The 18,545-nt window shown below is 34.7% G+C and overlaps 1 protein-coding gene across 2 annotated transcripts in view; it reads left to right on the plus strand.

Moving 5' to 3' along the window:
* Positions 1-18,545, plus strand: part of ATAD2 (ATPase family AAA domain containing 2) — a 79,273-nt gene that overhangs the window by 50,464 nt on the left and 10,264 nt on the right. Inside the window, exons 19-28 of one of the 2 annotated variants that reach the window (XM_057532248.1) lie at positions 740-925; positions 7,028-7,163; positions 8,605-8,801; positions 9,325-9,484; positions 11,462-11,584; positions 11,707-11,850; positions 13,028-13,420; positions 15,109-15,242; positions 16,088-16,216; positions 17,000-17,051. In XM_057532248.1, coding sequence (XP_057388231.1) covers positions 740-925; positions 7,028-7,163; positions 8,605-8,801; positions 9,325-9,484; positions 11,462-11,584; positions 11,707-11,850; positions 13,028-13,420; positions 15,109-15,242; positions 16,088-16,216; positions 17,000-17,044 — 1,647 coding nt within the window. In that variant the 3' untranslated portion in view covers positions 17,045-17,051. Of the gene's footprint in view, positions 1-739; positions 926-7,027; positions 7,164-8,604; positions 8,802-9,324; positions 9,485-11,461; positions 11,585-11,706; positions 11,851-13,027; positions 13,421-15,108; positions 15,243-16,087; positions 16,217-16,999; positions 18,355-18,545 lie in introns of those variants that run through there. The other variant, XM_057532247.1, reaches the window with a different exon arrangement.

Below are 18,545 nucleotides of genomic sequence, written 5' to 3' on the forward strand. Positions count from 1 at the left end.
ACTAGAGAAAGCCCTCGCACAGAAACGAAGACCCAACACAGCCATAAATAAATAAATAAATAAATTAAAAAAAAAAAAAAAAGTCCTTACCTTGTGTGGCTGTTGTGAGAAATGAGTAAAGTACTTAAAACAGTGACGGCTATGCAAAATAAAATTTTAATTTTCTTCATTTGAATAGGTACATTTCCCTTGAAAATTAGTATATATATATTTTTTCTTGTGTAAATTCCCTAAAACTAAATGAAATGATGTTTGAAAAGATAAAAGATGCCAGCTAATTGATTTTTTTAAAAAGTTAAAATATTAGAAAATTTTTTGTTGTTACAGTTGTCATGATGGTAGAAACTGTACTGTATAAAGTATTCCTAAAAATCTGTAGGGGTTGATTGTTTCCCAAAACCATATGAACTATGCTGCTTCTGTTTTTGCTATACTAAAATTTTTTAACTGTAAAAGTCTTTTATATTTGTATTTTTATATTTAACCTTGGTTACCATAACAGAAAAGTCTTCTAGATTTCTTGAGCTGTTTTCTAATTGCTTGAAGCAATTATGTTTTTCTAAAAATGAGACTTTTGTAAAACATTTAAAAACAAGATTGTGGGATTGGGGAAGCATTTTTAAAACTTGAGGGTTTTATATGACAATTCCGGGAAGTTAAACATTGTTCCAGATTAATAAAGCATATAACTAATGTGCTGACTCTCTAATTGAATGTAATTTTTTTCTCTCTCTACTAGATGATTCGTGAAGCTAAGAAAACAGCACCAAGTATAGTGTATGTTCCTCATATTCACTTGTGGTGGGAAATAGTTGGACCAACACTTAAAGCCACATTTACCACATTATTACAGAATATTCCTTCTTTTGCTCCAGTTTTACTACTTGCAACTTCTGACAAACCCCATTCCACTCTACCAGAAGAGGTAATTTGGGAGAAATCATTATATTTTAAAAAGAGATATACTTAAGTAATAAGAATTTATGGAAAAAATTCCAAGTGCTACAGAGGTGAATAAAATTATAAGGAAAAGTTTTGCTATTAAAGATACCATTGTTAGCTATTTGATACATGTGCTTGTTGGGCAGGATGGTATATGTATATGTGTATGTATATAGTAAGACCATATTGTAAATTTTTTTCTCTAAATGGAATATGATGCATACTATTCTGTAACTTACTTTATATATCTTATGTATTTTTTAATACATAAGTCTTATTTCTTTTAAGAGCAGCATAGCTTTTTCTGTTTTCTTGATATACCATAATTTATTTATCCAAATCCTTATTAATAGGATTTTAGTTATTTTCCAGTTTTTTTCCCATTGAACTGCTACAGTGAGCATTCTTGGGTTTTAAATTATATGAGCATTACTATGTGGATTTTTTAACATGCATTCCTAACAGTGGAATAACTATAGCTTAGCCAAAGAGGATGCACATTTGACATTTTTGATAGTACCAAATTACTGTCCTTCAAATTTGTGCCAATTTAGACAACTACCAGTGACAAAGTTCATTCTGCTTCTGCCTGTAACACTCTTCTCCTAGATACATAGAAAGTAAAGGCGTGATCCTTTATTTTTCTCAGATTTCTGCCTAGATATCACCTCAGAGGTCTTCCTGATCAGTTTCTCAATTACAGCAGTAACACCTCTGCCTATCACTCTCTTCTCCCTTGCTCTGCTTTGTTTTTTTCACTACTTGACATTAAATATTAATTTGTTTGACTCTATCTCTACTAGTAGAATGTAAAATACGTGAAATCAGGGACATTTTTCCACCTCTCTGTCCCCAGAGTACATAATAAGCATGTTGTAGTCTTGTGTGTGTGTTTTTAGAACATTAGTAGGAAGATAATTCAAATATTTTATTTTAAATATATTTACTGAGCACTTATTCTGTGACAGACATGGTTATAGGCATTGGTAATATAGCATTGAACAATATGGACAAAAATCTGTATCCTCCTAGGGCTTACATTTTAGTTGAGGGAGAGACAAACAAAAATAAAATATAATACCAACCTACCAGTATGGAGGAAAATTTAGCTAAGCAATGCCAAAAGAGTGTGGTAGGGTCACAGTGTTAAATCCACTAGGTTAGCCTCACCAAGAAGATGACATTTGAGCAAATACCTGGAAAAGGTAAGGTAGTGACCCATCTGAGTATCTGAGGGACAGAGGTTGCTGGCAGAGGAAAAGCAAGTGCAAAAGCCCTGAAGGAAAAGTGGTGTGTTGGGAAAATTGCAGAAAGTCTAGAGTGGCTAGAACAGAGGGAGTAAAGGACAGAATAGAAGGAAATGATGTCAGGGAGTTATCAAAGGACCAGATTGTGTCCCTGATGGCAGTTTTGTAGTTGTGAATTCTTCAACTAAAAATTAAATAAACTGGGAAATGAACATTAAGTATATATTAATTACAGATTCTTAGGGTAGGAAGAGTCCTTAAAGTTTTCTACTTTAGTCATCTAGTTCTGGACTCGAAGTCTTTCTTTTGTGTAGAACACCTTCACAATTCATTTTGTTAGTTCTGACTCCTAAGAAAAATCAACTTATTTTGAGAGGCTTCCATTTCTTAATCTCCATTTGTTTCCCACATAAAATAGAGAGCACGTCTATTCTGTCTTCATCATGAAAAGCTCTTTGTATGTTTGAATATGGTTTTGTGTTCATATCTATCTCCTCACTCTGACCCAGGCTTCTTCACACTAAAAATTTCTTCTTCCATGATAAGGTATATTCCTTAGGATTATTAAATACAATAGAAGTTTATTTCTTTCTCACTTAACAATACTAGGCAGATGACTAGATTGGCGGGTCCACCCTCCACCATGTAGTCATACCAGACACTCAGGCTGAGAGAGCTTTCTCATTTTCATCATGTGGCTTTCCAGGTTACTTTCATTCTGCCCAGCTGAAAGGATTGGCCTTCTTGTGCCTGGTCTGAAAGTGATACATATCATTTCCTTTCACATTCCATTGGCTAAAACTCACATAGCCATACCTAATTGCAAGGGAGACTAGGAGATATGATGTAGCAGTGTGCCCAAAAGGAAGAGAACATGGAGTGTGGTAATAGCAGGCTCTGCTACACGTCACACATATTTTTAGTTTCTTCAAAATTCTAGTCACTCTCTTGAATGTCTTTCTCTTTATATTCCTTTTGAAAGGCTGTACCCAGAATGAATTAAGTACTCTAGCAATGTTCTGATTAACAGAGTAAAGAAGAATTGCTGTGTAGTAGCCACATTAACCATTGATTTATTGTACTCACTGTCAATTAAAACTTTGTTAATTATTTCAAAGTTTAAAATGAAGATAAGTTTATACTCTTGGTAATAAGTAAGGCAAACTAGCTGAACTTTATGAAGATGTAGGGGGGTTGAAAAGCTCTCATCAGTTTAATCTTGGATAACTTTATCAAGAATGTGGGAATTTTGTACTCAAAAAATTTTTTTAAAGATAGCTTCTTTGTTTTCTTATGGTAATATTTCCTAAGCATATCACTGTAAACTGAGTAAAATATCCCAGTATCACACTGTACTGTAGGGTGGAATGGGCACTGGACCAGGAATTGCTCATTTTATAAAATGAATAGTCTATGTGGATACAAATAAGCAAGTCCGCTTTGAGCCTTATATAGTCTATGTAGTCCTTAGTGATCCAGTGATATTGTCTATATAGCATTGGACTATAATATGTGAGAAGTACTGTGTATACCATTATTAGCTACATTAAAGTTTGTCCATCTCAAAACTGCAGTCAGAGTATCTATATGCATGAGTAGTAGTGGACCCTAACAACTCAGCAGCATGGAAAAATGACAAAGAAAGTCATCAGTGGAGTAGAAACTTTGATGAATCGTGAAAGACAAGCAGTGGGGATTAGATTGATACAGGTAACCACATTTTAAAGCATGTGCATGAAAGGACTGCTTTGAAAGGTGGGAGTGGTTTCTAGCTCTGGTTCAGTGCTAGGAGGGAATTGAAAGAGTCTTTGGACAACTTTGGATTTTTTTGGCTTTCTTCACTTCTGGCCATGCCAGACAGCAGTCAGCTGAGTTGTTTGTCCTCAACTAGAGCAGTGAAGGTGGGCCCAAGGACTAGTGTGGCAGATCAGTGACTTATGTATAGGTACTGAATGGGAGGAGTAGGGAGACCCTGTGCCCAGAAGACAAATTACAGGCACATTCTGTGTCTAATATAGGCAAGCTTCTTTCATAATCACTGGAAGTAGAGCTAGAATAAACAGAAAAGGCACCTGTGGACAGTTGAAGATTTCAAAGGCAAAGATGAATTTATAAGTAAGCTTTTGAGGAAGGACAGCTCCATGGAAAATCATATCCATGCATCAGCAACAGACTGTTGTGGAAAAGAACCAATTGAAGACATTATAAATGAAATAACTCCCCCCAAATAAAAAACCCCACAGGGCTAAAAAGAAGCAGACACAGATAAGAGTGAATTAGCAAGATGGAAGATCATGAGATCAGAAATTCTTATAGTAAATAATAAAAACAAGACAAAGATTTGAAAAGTGAGGGAGAAGTTAAAGGAAACAGGACATAGATTCAGGTCTAACATCTGTTTAATGGGATTTATGGGAGGAGAAAAATGTAGAAGAGAAAAAATAGTCACATAATAGAACATTTCATAGAATTAAAGAATACCGTAATCTTCAGATTTAAAAGGTCCCTTGTTCTAACTGATGGGTATAAAAAGGCCCACATCTAGATAAAATTTCAGAACACCAAAAGTATAGAGAAAAATCTAAAAATCTTCCAAGAGAATAAAACATTACTAGAAAGGACTGAAAATCAAATTGCTTCTACATTCTCACTGGTATAATACCAGCTACTAAGGAGGCAACTGAGCAATATTTTCAAAGTTAGAAGGAAAATAATTTTGAACCTGTAATTTTCTTCCCAGCAAAGTTAGCATTTGAGTGAAAGAGCAAAATAAAGATATTTTTGAACATGCAGTGCCTAAGACACTATTACCCATAAACCCCTGACTGAAATAATTATTAAGGGATTATTTCTCCTCTTGGATTATTTTTATTTTGCAGAAGTTGCATATAAGAAGCAGTGAGCAAAGAAAACAGTAAAACTCGTCACAAAACTGTGCTAGTAACATTTTTTTAAGGACTGTAAATCTAAGTTGATCTTGGTTCTGAACTCAAAACAGCAGGAAGGACATAGTGAAGGAGAATGAGGAAGTAAAAGCACATTCAGATTTGTATCTGATATGTAGATATTGATTAACTTCACAGTTTGGTAGGAAAAGAAGCTTAGAGATATGTCTGTTAAAACTTGTAACAATAAAAGAACAGAAATGCAGCATACAACTTCCAGGCCACCAGAAAGGGGGGAAAGGTACAAATTGCAATAGAAATATCAACAAAATAGATTCTAAAATTTAATGTAGAAGAAAAAACTGCTTGAGGGACTTCCCTTCTGGTCCAGTGGTTAAGACTCCATGCTTCTACTGCACAGGACACAGGTTCAATCCCTGGTTGGGGAACTAAGATCCTGCATGCCACGTGGCATGGCTAAAAAAAAGTTCTTGAATTTCCAAGAAAATTTTGAAAAAGCCCACTAAATATGGTAAAGCATACCACAATGTTAGTGATTAAAACTGTGAATTTGGGCCAGAAATGACAAATTAATGTAATACAGTTCATTAGTAGACTCTTGTATACATAGTAGTTTAGTAAATGGATTAGCAAAAGGAGAGACTGATTTCATAAATGATGTTGTGTATGTAGTTTTCATAAGTTTGGAGCATGGAAGAACCTACAAAGCAGAAAATGCAAAAGCTGTGGATGTAAATTTCTCTGTATCAGAGGTAGGCTGAACAAAGTACACAAACATCATACAAGGAATAAACATTATTATCCTCTAATAATTCTTGGAAAGATCTAGAGGTTTGTTTAGAAACATCCTTTTGAGACCTGTTTTGCCTTTATTCTTTTTTTGGTGGTAAAATATACATAATTTACCATTTTAACCATTTTTAAGTGTACAGTTCTGTGACATCAAGTACATTGCTTTAAGTTCGTTCATGATGTTGTGCAGCCATCACCACTATCCATTTCCAGAACTTTTTCATCATCTCAAACAGAAACTCTCTATCCATTAAACAATTATTCCCCATTCCTTCCTCTCCCAGCCCTTGGACACCTCTAGTAACTTTCTGTCTCTTTGAATTTACCTATTCTAGGTATCCTCATATAAGTGGAACATAAAGTATCTGTCCTTTTGTGACTGGCTTATTTCACTTAGCATAATGTTTTCATTGTTCATCCATGTTGTAGTGTGTGTTCAAATTTCATTCCTTTTTGGGCTGAATAATATTCCATTGTAGGTACATACCACATTTTGTTTATCTCTTCATCTGGTGATGAACACTTGGATTGTCTCTACCTCCTGCCTACTGTGAATAATTCTGCTATGATTATTGGTATATAAGTATCTGTTGAGTCTTTTATTTTTTTTCTTGCAGTTTTTTTGAAAATACTGGGTTACATGATAATTTTGTGTTTAACTTTTTGAGGAGCCGTCATACTGTTTTCTACAGTGGCTGCACCCTTTTACATTCCTACCAGCACAAGGGGTCTAACTTCTCCACATCCTTACCAATACTTATTATTTTCCAGCCTTTATTCTTACTGAAGAACCACTCATTCTCATATCTCACTTTGGGTTGTGAAGGTGAATTACTTGATCTCAACAAAACCCTTTAAGTAAAATATCACCATATCAGTTATTGTATGAATTATAGTTTGGAACCTTGAGTTCTAAAGAAGATCCCATGTTTTTAGTTCCTTATCTATTGCATACATGGTTTATATAATACATAAATTCAATATAAGTAAAAGATTTAAGAAATTATTTCTTTATTACACAATTTAGATTGTCATTAAAAACGTGTACAGTAACCTACTGTGGCATTGAATGATTGATACATAGTAATGTGTGTGTATACATACATATGTATATAAAATGCATCTGTTTTCTTTTTTAAGGTGCAAGAATTATTTATCCATGATTATGGAGAAATTTTTAATGTCCAGTTGCCTGGTAAAGAAGAACGGACACAATTTTTTGAAGATTTAATTCTAAAGCAAGCTGCTAAGCCTCCTATATCAAAAAAGAAAGCAGGTTAGTTCCTGTATCAAAGTTAATATATAATTTTGAGAAAGTGGAAGTAAAATATCAGTTAATGGCATTGCCATCTTCTAATAGCAGAAGCTCAAAACCTCAGTTGAGGTTGATACCTCTTACTTACCTCTTAAAATCCCTATGTTTCCCATTAAAATAGACTAAAGTTCTTATTTATTTATTTGTTTGTTTGTTTATTTAGGCTGTGTCGGGTCTTAGTTGCAGCATGCAGACTCTTAGTTGCCGTATGCATGCGGGATCTAGTTCCCAGAGATTGAACCCCGGCCTCCTGCATTGGGAGCTCAGAGTCTTACCCACTGGACCACCAGGGAAGTCCCTAGACTAAAGTTCTTAAAGCATACAAGGCCTTTCATCGTATAGCCCTCATCTATGTGGAATTGGGGCTAGAATTCATAGCATAGCCCCAATCTGTCTTTCCAAGCGCACCTTTGGCACTTTTCTCTCCCCCACCTTTTTCCTTCCAAAGCACTCTATCTTTAAACCATACACAGCATATTGTGTCTTTTCATAATTTCATTCATGCTTCCTTCTAGTATAACTTATTCTTTCTTCCCTAACATCTAGACAAAATTAATTTATTACCTTTATGATGCACTGTACTTTTTTCATACTACTAATATGATATTACAGTGATGTTATAATTATGTCTCTTACTCCCTTAATAGATTGCCAACTTACTGGGGCAGCACTCTCATATTCCCTTTTTTATCCTTATTACTTATTAGTGCAAATCTGTTTAAACAAAATTAAACTTTTGTTATATTTGAAACATACCACAATTTTTTGTTAGTTTAAAAATTAACTAGTAAAAATGACTTTTTAGGGCTTCCCTGGTGGCGCAGTGGTTGAGAGTCTGCCTGCCAATGCAGGGGACACGGGTTCGAGCCCTGGTCTGGGAGGATCCCACATGCCGCGGAGCAACTAGGCCCGTGAGCCACAATTACTGAGCCTGCGCGTCTGGAGCCTGTGCTCTGCAACAAGAGAGGCCGCAATAGTGAGAGGCCTGCGCACCGCGATGAAGAGTGGCCCCCACTTGTCGCCCTAGTGCAGAAACGAAGACCCAACACAGCCATAAATAAATAAATAAATAAATAAATAATTTTTTAAAAAATGACTTTTAAAAAAATTAGAATATTCTTGTCTTGGAAATATGCATTTTCAAAATTTTAATAGACTCTTAAATGATCTTAAAATGGTAATGATTTAGGAATTAGCACTCCAAATTACAAGTTAACGATTATTGCTGGCGGGGGCGTGTAGAGGTCGAGATTATGGTACCTGTTTAGTATTCCAAATCCTCTGATTCCTGGCAAATACAAGGAGGATAATCCCTGAGAGCTTGTCTACTTTGTGTACTGAATTGTTTGTCACCCTTGATATGGTGGGAGAGTGGTAACTAAAATCTTCCATTCATGTAAAGTTTTGCAGGCCTTGGAGGTACTCCCTGTAGCACCACCACCTGAACCAAGACCATTGACAGCAGAAGAAGTGAAACGACTAGAAGAACAAGAAGAAGATACATTTAGAGAACTAAGGATTTTTTTAAGAAATGTTACACATAGGCTTGCTATTGACAAGCGATTCAGAATATTTACTAAACCTGTTGACCCTGATGAGGTATTAATTTAATCTTTGGATCAAAATGCTTCAGAATTAGAGACTATTTGACTAGTTTATGTGGTTCCCTCTGTATACTGTGATCTTGTTTTCTGTATTTGGAAACATACCAAGTAGTGTCCTTCAAGAGCTATGTAAAGCATTTTCCTTGCCTGCAGAGCATAGACAATTAACTTTGCCCAACTCAAATGTTGTAGAAGTAATTTGAGAATGTCTTAATGCTACATTATATTACTGTGACCTACATAGTTAAGAATGAGGTCCTAAGTTGACATTGAAGGGTGGGTGGCATTTGGATGAAGAAAGAGGTTTAGGATGTTACTGGAGATATAGGTGCCCAAGAATAAGAATAAATACAAAACAAAATTCGCCTTAAATAGAATCACAGTTTTGTATTAATATATTTTCATTATATCTTATGTATTTATTCCCTCTCCTTTATTTTGCCTGGTAGAAAAACTTGACTCAAATTTTTTACTGTTCAGAGTTAATTTAGTGATTTGGTCATTTGCTTGAATTTTAGGTTCCTGATTATGTCACTGTAATAAAGCAACCAATGGACCTTTCATCTGTAATCAGTAAAATTGATCTCCACAAGTATCTGACTGTGAAAGACTATTTGAGTGATATCGATCTAATCTGTAGTAATGCTTTAGAATACAATCCAGATAGAGATCCTGGAGGTGAGCATTACTGGTTTTGTTTTTCTTCCTCAGGGGGTGGAATGGGGGCTGCTAACGCTTAGTGGCGGGTGATTTCATACTAGGTGCTATATTATAAACATTTTATATTCACAGTGCCATTCAGTCCTCAACAACGGTATCCTCATTTTACAGTTGAGAAAAATGGAAGTTTAGAGAGGTTAAGAAACTTACTCAAGGTCATACTATCAGGACGTGGCAGAGGCAGAATTCAAATGCAGGTTTCTTTCACTCCAAAACAATTATATGATATAGCCTCTAATTAAACACAAAATTGCGTAACAACTTAGCTTGTTTCCTTTGTTTATCAATGTTCTTTCTCAAAGTAGAAAAATTAAAGCTCTCTGTAATAAAATAAGTTTGAAAGGATTTTCTTAGTTAAGACCATTATAAATTTTATTACAAAAGTAATATAGCATAATACTTGCTAACAGTAATACTTAAAAAACTAAGTCACCCATTTCCTTTCTCCAGGGGTGGACACTGTTAAGTTTGGGGATATCTTTCCAGACCTTTTCGATGCGTAGAATGCATTCACGTTCTACCTCACATACCCAGTCCGTTAAATAAAATGTATAAAGTAAGGGATTTTTAAGTGATATATTTGTTCATATTTATAATGATATATTCAAATATCTATATGTTTGTTATAAACTTGTTCATTTCCAAAAAATATTCTCTCAGGTGCTTTTTCCTAGCTTCCTATTCTTGCTTTATGGATGCTGTGCCCTTAACTGTCTTAGTGGATAATTTTTTTTAATAGTTCTATTTCCTGCATTGGCTCTGTCCTCCAGTACATTGGCATTCTGTTTTTAAATTTGTAGCGCTTATAAATTAGATTGATTTCCACCACTAAGAGTTTCCTCAACAATTTAAAAGCTCACTGTTCTTCCCTTGCCAGTCTTCTGCCCACACCTTCCCTAGACTTTATCCTGTAGTTCAGAGTTCTGGAGGTAAGCAGTGGGAAACAGGCTACCAAGTTGGGAATACCCCTTAACTGTAGAAAGAAGGAAGCATTTATCCTGGAGGAAGAGGGCTTTTTCTGTTTCATTGCAGTCATACTGCCGCTGCTTCCCTTTTCGTCCACTGTGACAATCTAAAATTACTTTAGAGCAGTGGTGTTCACACTTTAGCTACCATCAGCATCTCCTACAGGACATGTTAAGATGCAGCTTGCTGGGCCTCACCTCCACAATTTCTGATTCTGTAGATGCAGGGCCTGAGAATGATGTGCATTCTGACAAATTCCAAGGTTTTGCCAATGCTGCCACACTCCGGGAACCAATGAACTTTGCCTGGCCTTTCTTCAGGCCATGTTAGAAGCCCCCAGCAACATCCCTTCTGTTACTATAGCTGTTCCTGTCAACTATGAACTGAATATCGTGTGAATTTTGCAGCCTACTGCCCTGTGAGGGGGACTGATCCAGCTTTTCAAGCAAATTTACATTCACTTATTATCTGCCTGTTGCCTCAAGGCATTTTCCAGTTTACAGTGCTTACACTCAGTTTTGGATTTTTTTCTAGTGTTTCCTATGTAGGGTTGCTGTTTCATTGTCTTTGTTAGTTTCTCTGTCAATGTAATAACATCCTCTATATCTCTTCCAAAATTGTTTTACATCCCTAGTTCACTCATGACACTGATAGCCTTCCTTGCTGTTTTTGTGTCATTATGTTGTTTAGTTTTGCTACTAATTGATTCTTATATTTTCTCTGGTAGTTCAAAGGGATCTGGATAGGACAGGGCAATGAAATTAGGTTTAGTCTGCCGTGTTGAATCAGATGTCCAGAACATTAGATTAACATCAAAAACAGAAATAACACAATTCCAGTAACTTTTACTATTCATGGTGGAAGTAAAAAAGGAATTGTAACGGCTATAATCTTAGCCCAACATATGGTGTTAATTTTTGTTACATTAGCAAAAGGAAAACATTTTAAAATTCTTTATTCATTCCATAGATCGTCTTATTAGACATAGAGCCTGTGCTTTAAGAGATACTGCCTATGCAATAATTAAAGAAGAACTTGATGAAGACTTTGAGCAGCTTTGTGAAGAAATTCAGGAATCTAGGAAGAAGAGAGGTAGGAAAATGATTTGATATCAGAAAAAGATGCTTTAGATGTGTTGAGTCCTTTTAATTAATTGTTTATGTAATTTTCAAATCTGGAAATTTGATTTGATATTCCACATGTCTGTTTATAAGGTTGTAGCTCTTCCAGATATGCCCCATCTTACTACCATGTAATGCCAAAGCAAAATTCCACTCCTGCTGGTGATAGAAGACCAGATCCAGAGCAAAATGAAAAGCTGAAGACCCCCAGTACTCCTATGGCTTGCAGCACTCCTGGTAAGTGCACTTACGTAAATTTTACTTACAAAACTATAGCCTTTATTCTCCTCTAATGCTGTTTACTTTTTCCATCAGTTTCCTTTGTCTATATTGATGCAGCGAATTATGTTGATTTCATTAACAGTATGGCAACTTTGCATTCTTGAAATAAATCCAGGCTTGCAATAAAGTACCACTTGCAATCCCAGTTTACCTTTCACCTCTCAGTTCACAATCTAATTGTGGTATGACTTGATTTGAAACTGACTTTTATTTCCTATAAATCCTAGTCTGTTTCCTGTTCCTCTTTATTCTTAGGGTATAACTCCATGGAGTACCAACCCAAATCTTGTGGGGTTCCTGAGACCTCTCTTCTTTGGCAAGCTCTTACTTCCAGTTTTTGCTGTTTAAGCTCCATGAATTTCAGACTGTTCTCAGCTTCTTAGCCTCTCAGCTATTCATTTGTTTTCCCAGATTTTGGTGCCATAATTCCTCAGTGCTTTTAAACAGAATGTTCATAGAGACAGTATTCAGTGGGAGCAGCCCAAATGCAGATCAACAGTAGAATGGAAAAATATGGATTATTATACAAAAGTGAAAATTATTAAACTTCAAGTACATACAACAGTATGGATGAGTCTCCCAAACATAAGGCTGCAGTGTGCTTATACTGCGTCTAGTCTAGGCAGAATGTTGAATCTCTGTATAGTGTAGTTTCTTCATCTGTAAAATGATGTTGATAATGGTAGCAAACCTGATCAGGTTAAAGTGGAATTTCAGTGAGTTAGTACATATAAAGGCCTTAGAAGAGTTCCTACTATACGGTAAGCACTCAGTAAATGTAAGCTATTTTTAGTCTTGCCCTTCCTTCAGTTCATTCCTTATACTACTGCCAAAGTGACCTTTGTAATATATGCATCAGACAATTCATGTCATTGCCCTCCTTAAAATTATTCAATTTTTTTAAAAATTATTCAAGATAAAATCCAAATTCCTTAGAATGACAGGTCATTGACCACTTTCTACCTTCTCACAGTATTCTCTACTTTTGTTTGTATATTCCAACCATACAATACTATGGTGATATCTCAGGTTCTCCTCTTAATATCGCAGGAGGTATTTTTTTCTCCCACTTACTTAGACTTTAAAAGATTGTTGAATGTTCTCTTACCCTTTTTCTTTAAATTATTTGAAGCTCAGTTGAAGAGAAAAATCCGCAAAAAGTCGAAGTGGTACTTAGGCACCATAACAAAACGAAGGAGGATTTCACAGGCAAAAGATGATGGCCAAAATGTCGTAGATGACAAAATTGAGAGTGATACAGAGGAAAATCAAGATACAAGTGTAGACCACAATGAGGCTGGAAACACAGGGGAGTCTTCAATGGAGGAAAATGAAAAGCAGCAAAATGCCTCTGAAAGCAGAATAGAATTGGGAAATAATAATTCAAGTACTTGTTTTGAAAATCAACTTGAAGAATCTGGAAAGACTAGAGCATGTACAGAATTGAGGAAAGATAAGATCGCTTGCAATGGAGATGCTTCTGGCTCTCAGATAACAGATATTTCTGATGAAAATGAAGCAAAAGGTAAGTCTCAGTCAAGCAACTTACTAATTTTAAAAGACGTTTCATTCAAAGTTCTTAAATAGTTAATTACCATCTCAGTTTACTCCTTTTTCCTTGTCTTTCAGAGGACAGGAGTTAATTAGGGAAAATAGCATTATCTTTAATAACTATTGAGCTAGTAAATCACTATTGTTAAAAGCACACTATAGCATCAAACAGACCTGGATTTGAGCCTCTAGTCTACTGCTTAGTAGCTTGTGACCTCGGTCAAGATTCTTGACCCATCAGCCTCAGTTTTCTCATTTGCAAAATTGGGGTAGATAGTTGCTGGGTAGTAAGATATTCTGACGATTGAATGAAGTAATTCATCTAAAGCATGTAGCAAAGTGCTTGGCTATACAGTTTTTAAAAGCTGGCAGGATACCCTCTCATTTTTAAGCAAGATAAGCAGTTTCATGTGATTTCTTGCTGAGTGATGTACAACAACTGTTACTCAACCCCATCATTCCTCTATCCCTACTGTAAGTTTAGTCCAAGGTTATTTATATTTATTCTAATGATCCTGTTCCCAAAGTCTTTCATGTAGAATTGTTTCCTGTCTGCACCTTTTTGGACCTTTGGCATTAGATTTGTTTGGTTTTTGGAAAAACCAAACATTATTTAGTCTTACAAAGCAAAAAAAGGGTAACAGGGTCAAAAATTTATTTTGGTCAAAAACAAGTATTGACTAAGTTAATGAGACTGGTTTTCTTCAGTGGCTTATATGCTGTAGATAAATCTTTTCCAAGGACTTCCTTAAAATGAGTTCTCCTGTGTTTGAGTAATCTTAGAATGGTCTAGGATATAGCCTTTCTGATGTGGATATTTTAAATGTTAATCCTCTGGCTGTATAATTTAGTATGTTTTGTTTAGGTTCAAAGTTTATTTTTTCTTTTATCATTATCTTTTTTAAAAGGACACTATTTAGTGAGACAGGTACCTGTTTACATGTCAGGAGATTTGGGTTCTTGTCCTGGCTCTTAGAACAGTTAGGTATGTTGACCATAGTTTGGCCTTATTTTTCTCATCTCTCAGTGAGTAGATTGTTCTAGATCAGGGATAGGCAAACTTTGTCTGTAAAGGACCGGATAGTCACAACTATTCAGCCCTGCTGGAGAAGCCACATTGACACACATATGTAAAATGGGCGTGGTTGTGTTCTAAGAAAACTTTAATTATGGATTAATTAAATCCAGATTTAGCCTATGCATAGTAGTTTGCAACTCCTATTCGAGATTACTGAAGCCCCTTCCAGCTCTTAAATTCTGAGTTTTATGCCTGAGTAGGAGACAGTCTAATCTGTTGAGGATCCCTTGAAATACTCTATTTGAGAAAATATTTCTGAAATGTCCTTTTTTTTTTTTTTTTTCTTTTTTTTTTTGGCTGCGCCATGTGGCATGCAGGTTCTTAGTTCCCCGACCAGGGATTGAACCTGTGCCCCCTGCAGTGGAAGCTCAGACTCCTAACCACTTGGACCGCCAGGGAATTCCCTGTCCTTAATTTTTGAGTGTGTAAATGGCAGCATCTTAATCTCACAGCAGAGTCAATAAACCAGAACAGGGGTTTGCGTCTAAGTAAATATGTCCTGCTCTTTAATCTGCCTGATATTTATTTTTGGTATTATAAAGTGTCTGTGAAACAAACAACAGTTATTTATTTTTTCATTCTAGAAATGTGTGTCCTGCGAATGACTCGAGCTAGACGTTCCCAGGTAGAGCAACAGCAGCTCATCAGTGTCGAAAAGGCTTTGGCGATTCTTTCTCAGCCAACACCCTCCCTTGTTGTGGACCCTGAGCGATTAAAAGTATGTAAATTGAAATCGTAATGCTTTCATTGTGCAGATTAGAAACATGACCCACCAAAAGAGGAATTGTAATAGTACATTGTATCAATTTGGCATGTAATAAATAATGATCTTTTATGAAAGGATAAACTTGGTATAGAATAACTTTCATAAAGGCAGTGGTTGGCGATGGCTAGGATGTTGATATTATTGTTTTTAACATACTTGTCTATGTCACTGATCCCATACATTGTTTTTACGACCATTACATATGACCATTTTAGTTGGTTTTTTACTTAACAAAAACATGCAACCTTGGTTAACTATGAGGTAATGGAATATCAAGGTACGACCAAACTTGAAGAATCACAGAAATTTATCAATAGTAAGTCCATTTCAGTCATGACAAAAAAACACTGAGTGGATGGAAATTCCTTTTTGTAAGAAAAGAACCCTGACGTGGTGAGGTAGTTCATCATTTATGTACTGTCTCTTTTTATTTCACATAACAGAATTGATTATAATGTACTCATAGTACCATAAAATGTTCTGCAAAAATGTTGCCTTTTTTCCTGTTAGTCTAATTTGAGATTATTTTTTAATTTGTCTCTAGTGATGTATGGCCAGAATTGAAATTGGCAACCTCCTCAGCTGTAGTTTTTAGGCTGAGAGGCCAGAGTCATAGAATGTTGATAACATTAACTTACAGCTCAATGTCAGAGTCACTATCAGAGGCTGCAGTGTCTCATTAGATGACTTGGTCTGCCTTCTCTCTGGCTTATATGCTAAAAATGCCCCCAAATCTTCAAAATTAAAATATCTCAGGGAATTTCTCTCACATATGTAACACTTACGTTTTCTTTTAGAATCTTTTGAAGACTGTTGTTAGAAAAAGTCAAGAATACAATATTTTTCAGTTGGAAAATTTGTATGCTGTAATCAGCCAGTGTATTTATCAGCATCGCAGGGATTATGACAAGACAACACTTATTCAGGTAAACTAATATATATGAGAAGTTAACACATTATAAAAATTTTTAAATACCATTTTTTTAATGTGTGGATTATGGATTATTTCTAGGTATAACTGTGTTCTGTGCTTTTTTAAATCTAGCACTTAAATTAGTTTGTGTTTCTTTAATAAGCAGTGGAACACTGTATTATCTGTAAACTATGAAAAATCTATTTTGTGTGTATATTGATGAAGATATATAGTTCCTTTTTAAGACAGACTTAACATAGACCTATTTGTCTTTACTTAATCTTGCTTTATAGTGGGCATTCAAGTACTAATGTTTAAAAATAGAGTTTGGCTGATACCTATATAGTATTTTATATAGATATATATAAAACTGGTATCTACTATATACCTATTAGCATGTAATATATATAGTATTTAGTATATCTAATAAAGTATACTATGGTACCTACACAGAATAATATATATGTAACAGTAGTACCTACAAAATATAAAGTATTAATATCTATATGTACACCAGTGCCTTGATTAATAACTGTATGAATTTAATATAAGATGAAAGCATCTCAGACTTACTTCAAAGAGGTTTAAATAATGAAGTCCCGTCAGTGATACCAGTCTATGTGATAGTCATAAACATGAACAAAGTTTCTGTTTCACTGTCAGATATATACATGGATAATAATATCCTTAAGGTTGTTTACTGCAAAAAAAAAAAAAAAACCCAGCAATGGAGTCATGTTTCTTTGATTTTTTCCATATTGAAACTTACTATTTTTCCTTCCTATCCTTTATCTAGAAAATGGAGCAAGAGATAGAAAACTTCAGTTGTTCCAGATCGTGATGTCATGGTACCAAATATTCTTTATATTCCGTTCCTATTTAATTCACCTTTGTCATGTTGACACAACTGATGCAAGATGAAATCCTGCATCTTTAAGGAAAAGATTAAAATAGTAAATAAAAATATTTAAACTTTTCTGGTATTTATGTACATGTGTAAGATAAATTACAGAGATAACTGATAAATATTGGAATTTTCATTGAGTCACTGTAGTATAGTATTCCTGTGGTTATCAGTAGTTAAAGTGTGGCCAACTCTTAATAAAGTTATTTTGATAACTAATGTTTATGGCACTTAAGAGTAATTAGTGACATTGACATTCTTTTGTTTTAAGCACTTTTAATTTTATCCTTCCTAAAAATAGTTTATTGTGTCAGACTAGAAACTTACTTAACCATTGTCTCTTTGCCATCATTTGTCGTCTTTGTTTTCTTCAATGCCCATCTCCCATCTGCCTTTAGTGTCCCCGCCTGTTCACTTAAAAGCTAGTGTTCAAGTAGTGATTTGCAGGAGGGCCCTTGAACAACTTCTAGCTGCACCACAATTCTGTACTTGAAGGTCAAAATTAATGCTTTTTAGATAAACTTTTTTTATAATTCTCATTTGGATTAATAAAAATTTTAAATATTTTTTGGTTTACTTTTATGATTATATATACGACAAATGTATTAATGACTACTTTGTTAAACATCTTTTTAATAGCACGAAATTTTATATTTGAAAACTATTTATATCCTTCTAAATGTGTTTAGGTTGTAGTCTATAGATACCTTTTATATACAATTATGTAAATATTATAAATTTTGTATTAATGATACCAAAAATACATTTCTTTCTTAAAGCAATAAAAACATTCACTGCCATGCATATTCACTCCCTTCCCCCTCTACCACCATGGTTTTTCTTTTTAGGAGACATTCTTCTATTAGTTTGTGAAATAGCTTCTGTTGGAAACTTCTTTTGAGGGGAATAGGGGATAATGATCTCATATGAGAGATTCTGGATTCTAATACAGTTTCTGAGTTAAACTGCCTTTTGTTGTCGTTTTATCTGGATATTGTATTTAAAGCCTTCTAAAATTCAATTCAGATACCTTAATTAGTAGATACTGTCTTATGTAATGCGTGATGCAATGCGAGTCACTGAAAACGTTTAAGTACCTGTATATTCCTGGATTCGCATAGACACACACGTACTCATTTTTAGTGAAGTTTATTATAACTTATTCTAGATGCATTTTTTATAACTAGGATTTTATTTTATATGAATAGCTTCTGTAATAAATTTTAAAGATGAAAATTGCTTCTCAATGTTGTTTCTGTTTCTTAATTATTTTAAAATAATTCAGTGCAAAACAGTTGCAAAAATTTGTTTTATTACTGTGCATAATTTAAAATTCTGTGGACACTGAGATGTGTATATTCTTTAGCTGCAAAGACTAATCTGCTTCCTGTCCTTTTCATGACATACTGTCTGCAGACGTGGGAAGTAATATATCTAC

Source organism: Balaenoptera acutorostrata, chromosome 17, assembly GCF_949987535.1.
Source record: "Balaenoptera acutorostrata chromosome 17, mBalAcu1.1, whole genome shotgun sequence".
In the NCBI taxonomy this organism is placed as follows: Eukaryota; Metazoa; Chordata; class Mammalia; order Artiodactyla; family Balaenopteridae; genus Balaenoptera; species Balaenoptera acutorostrata.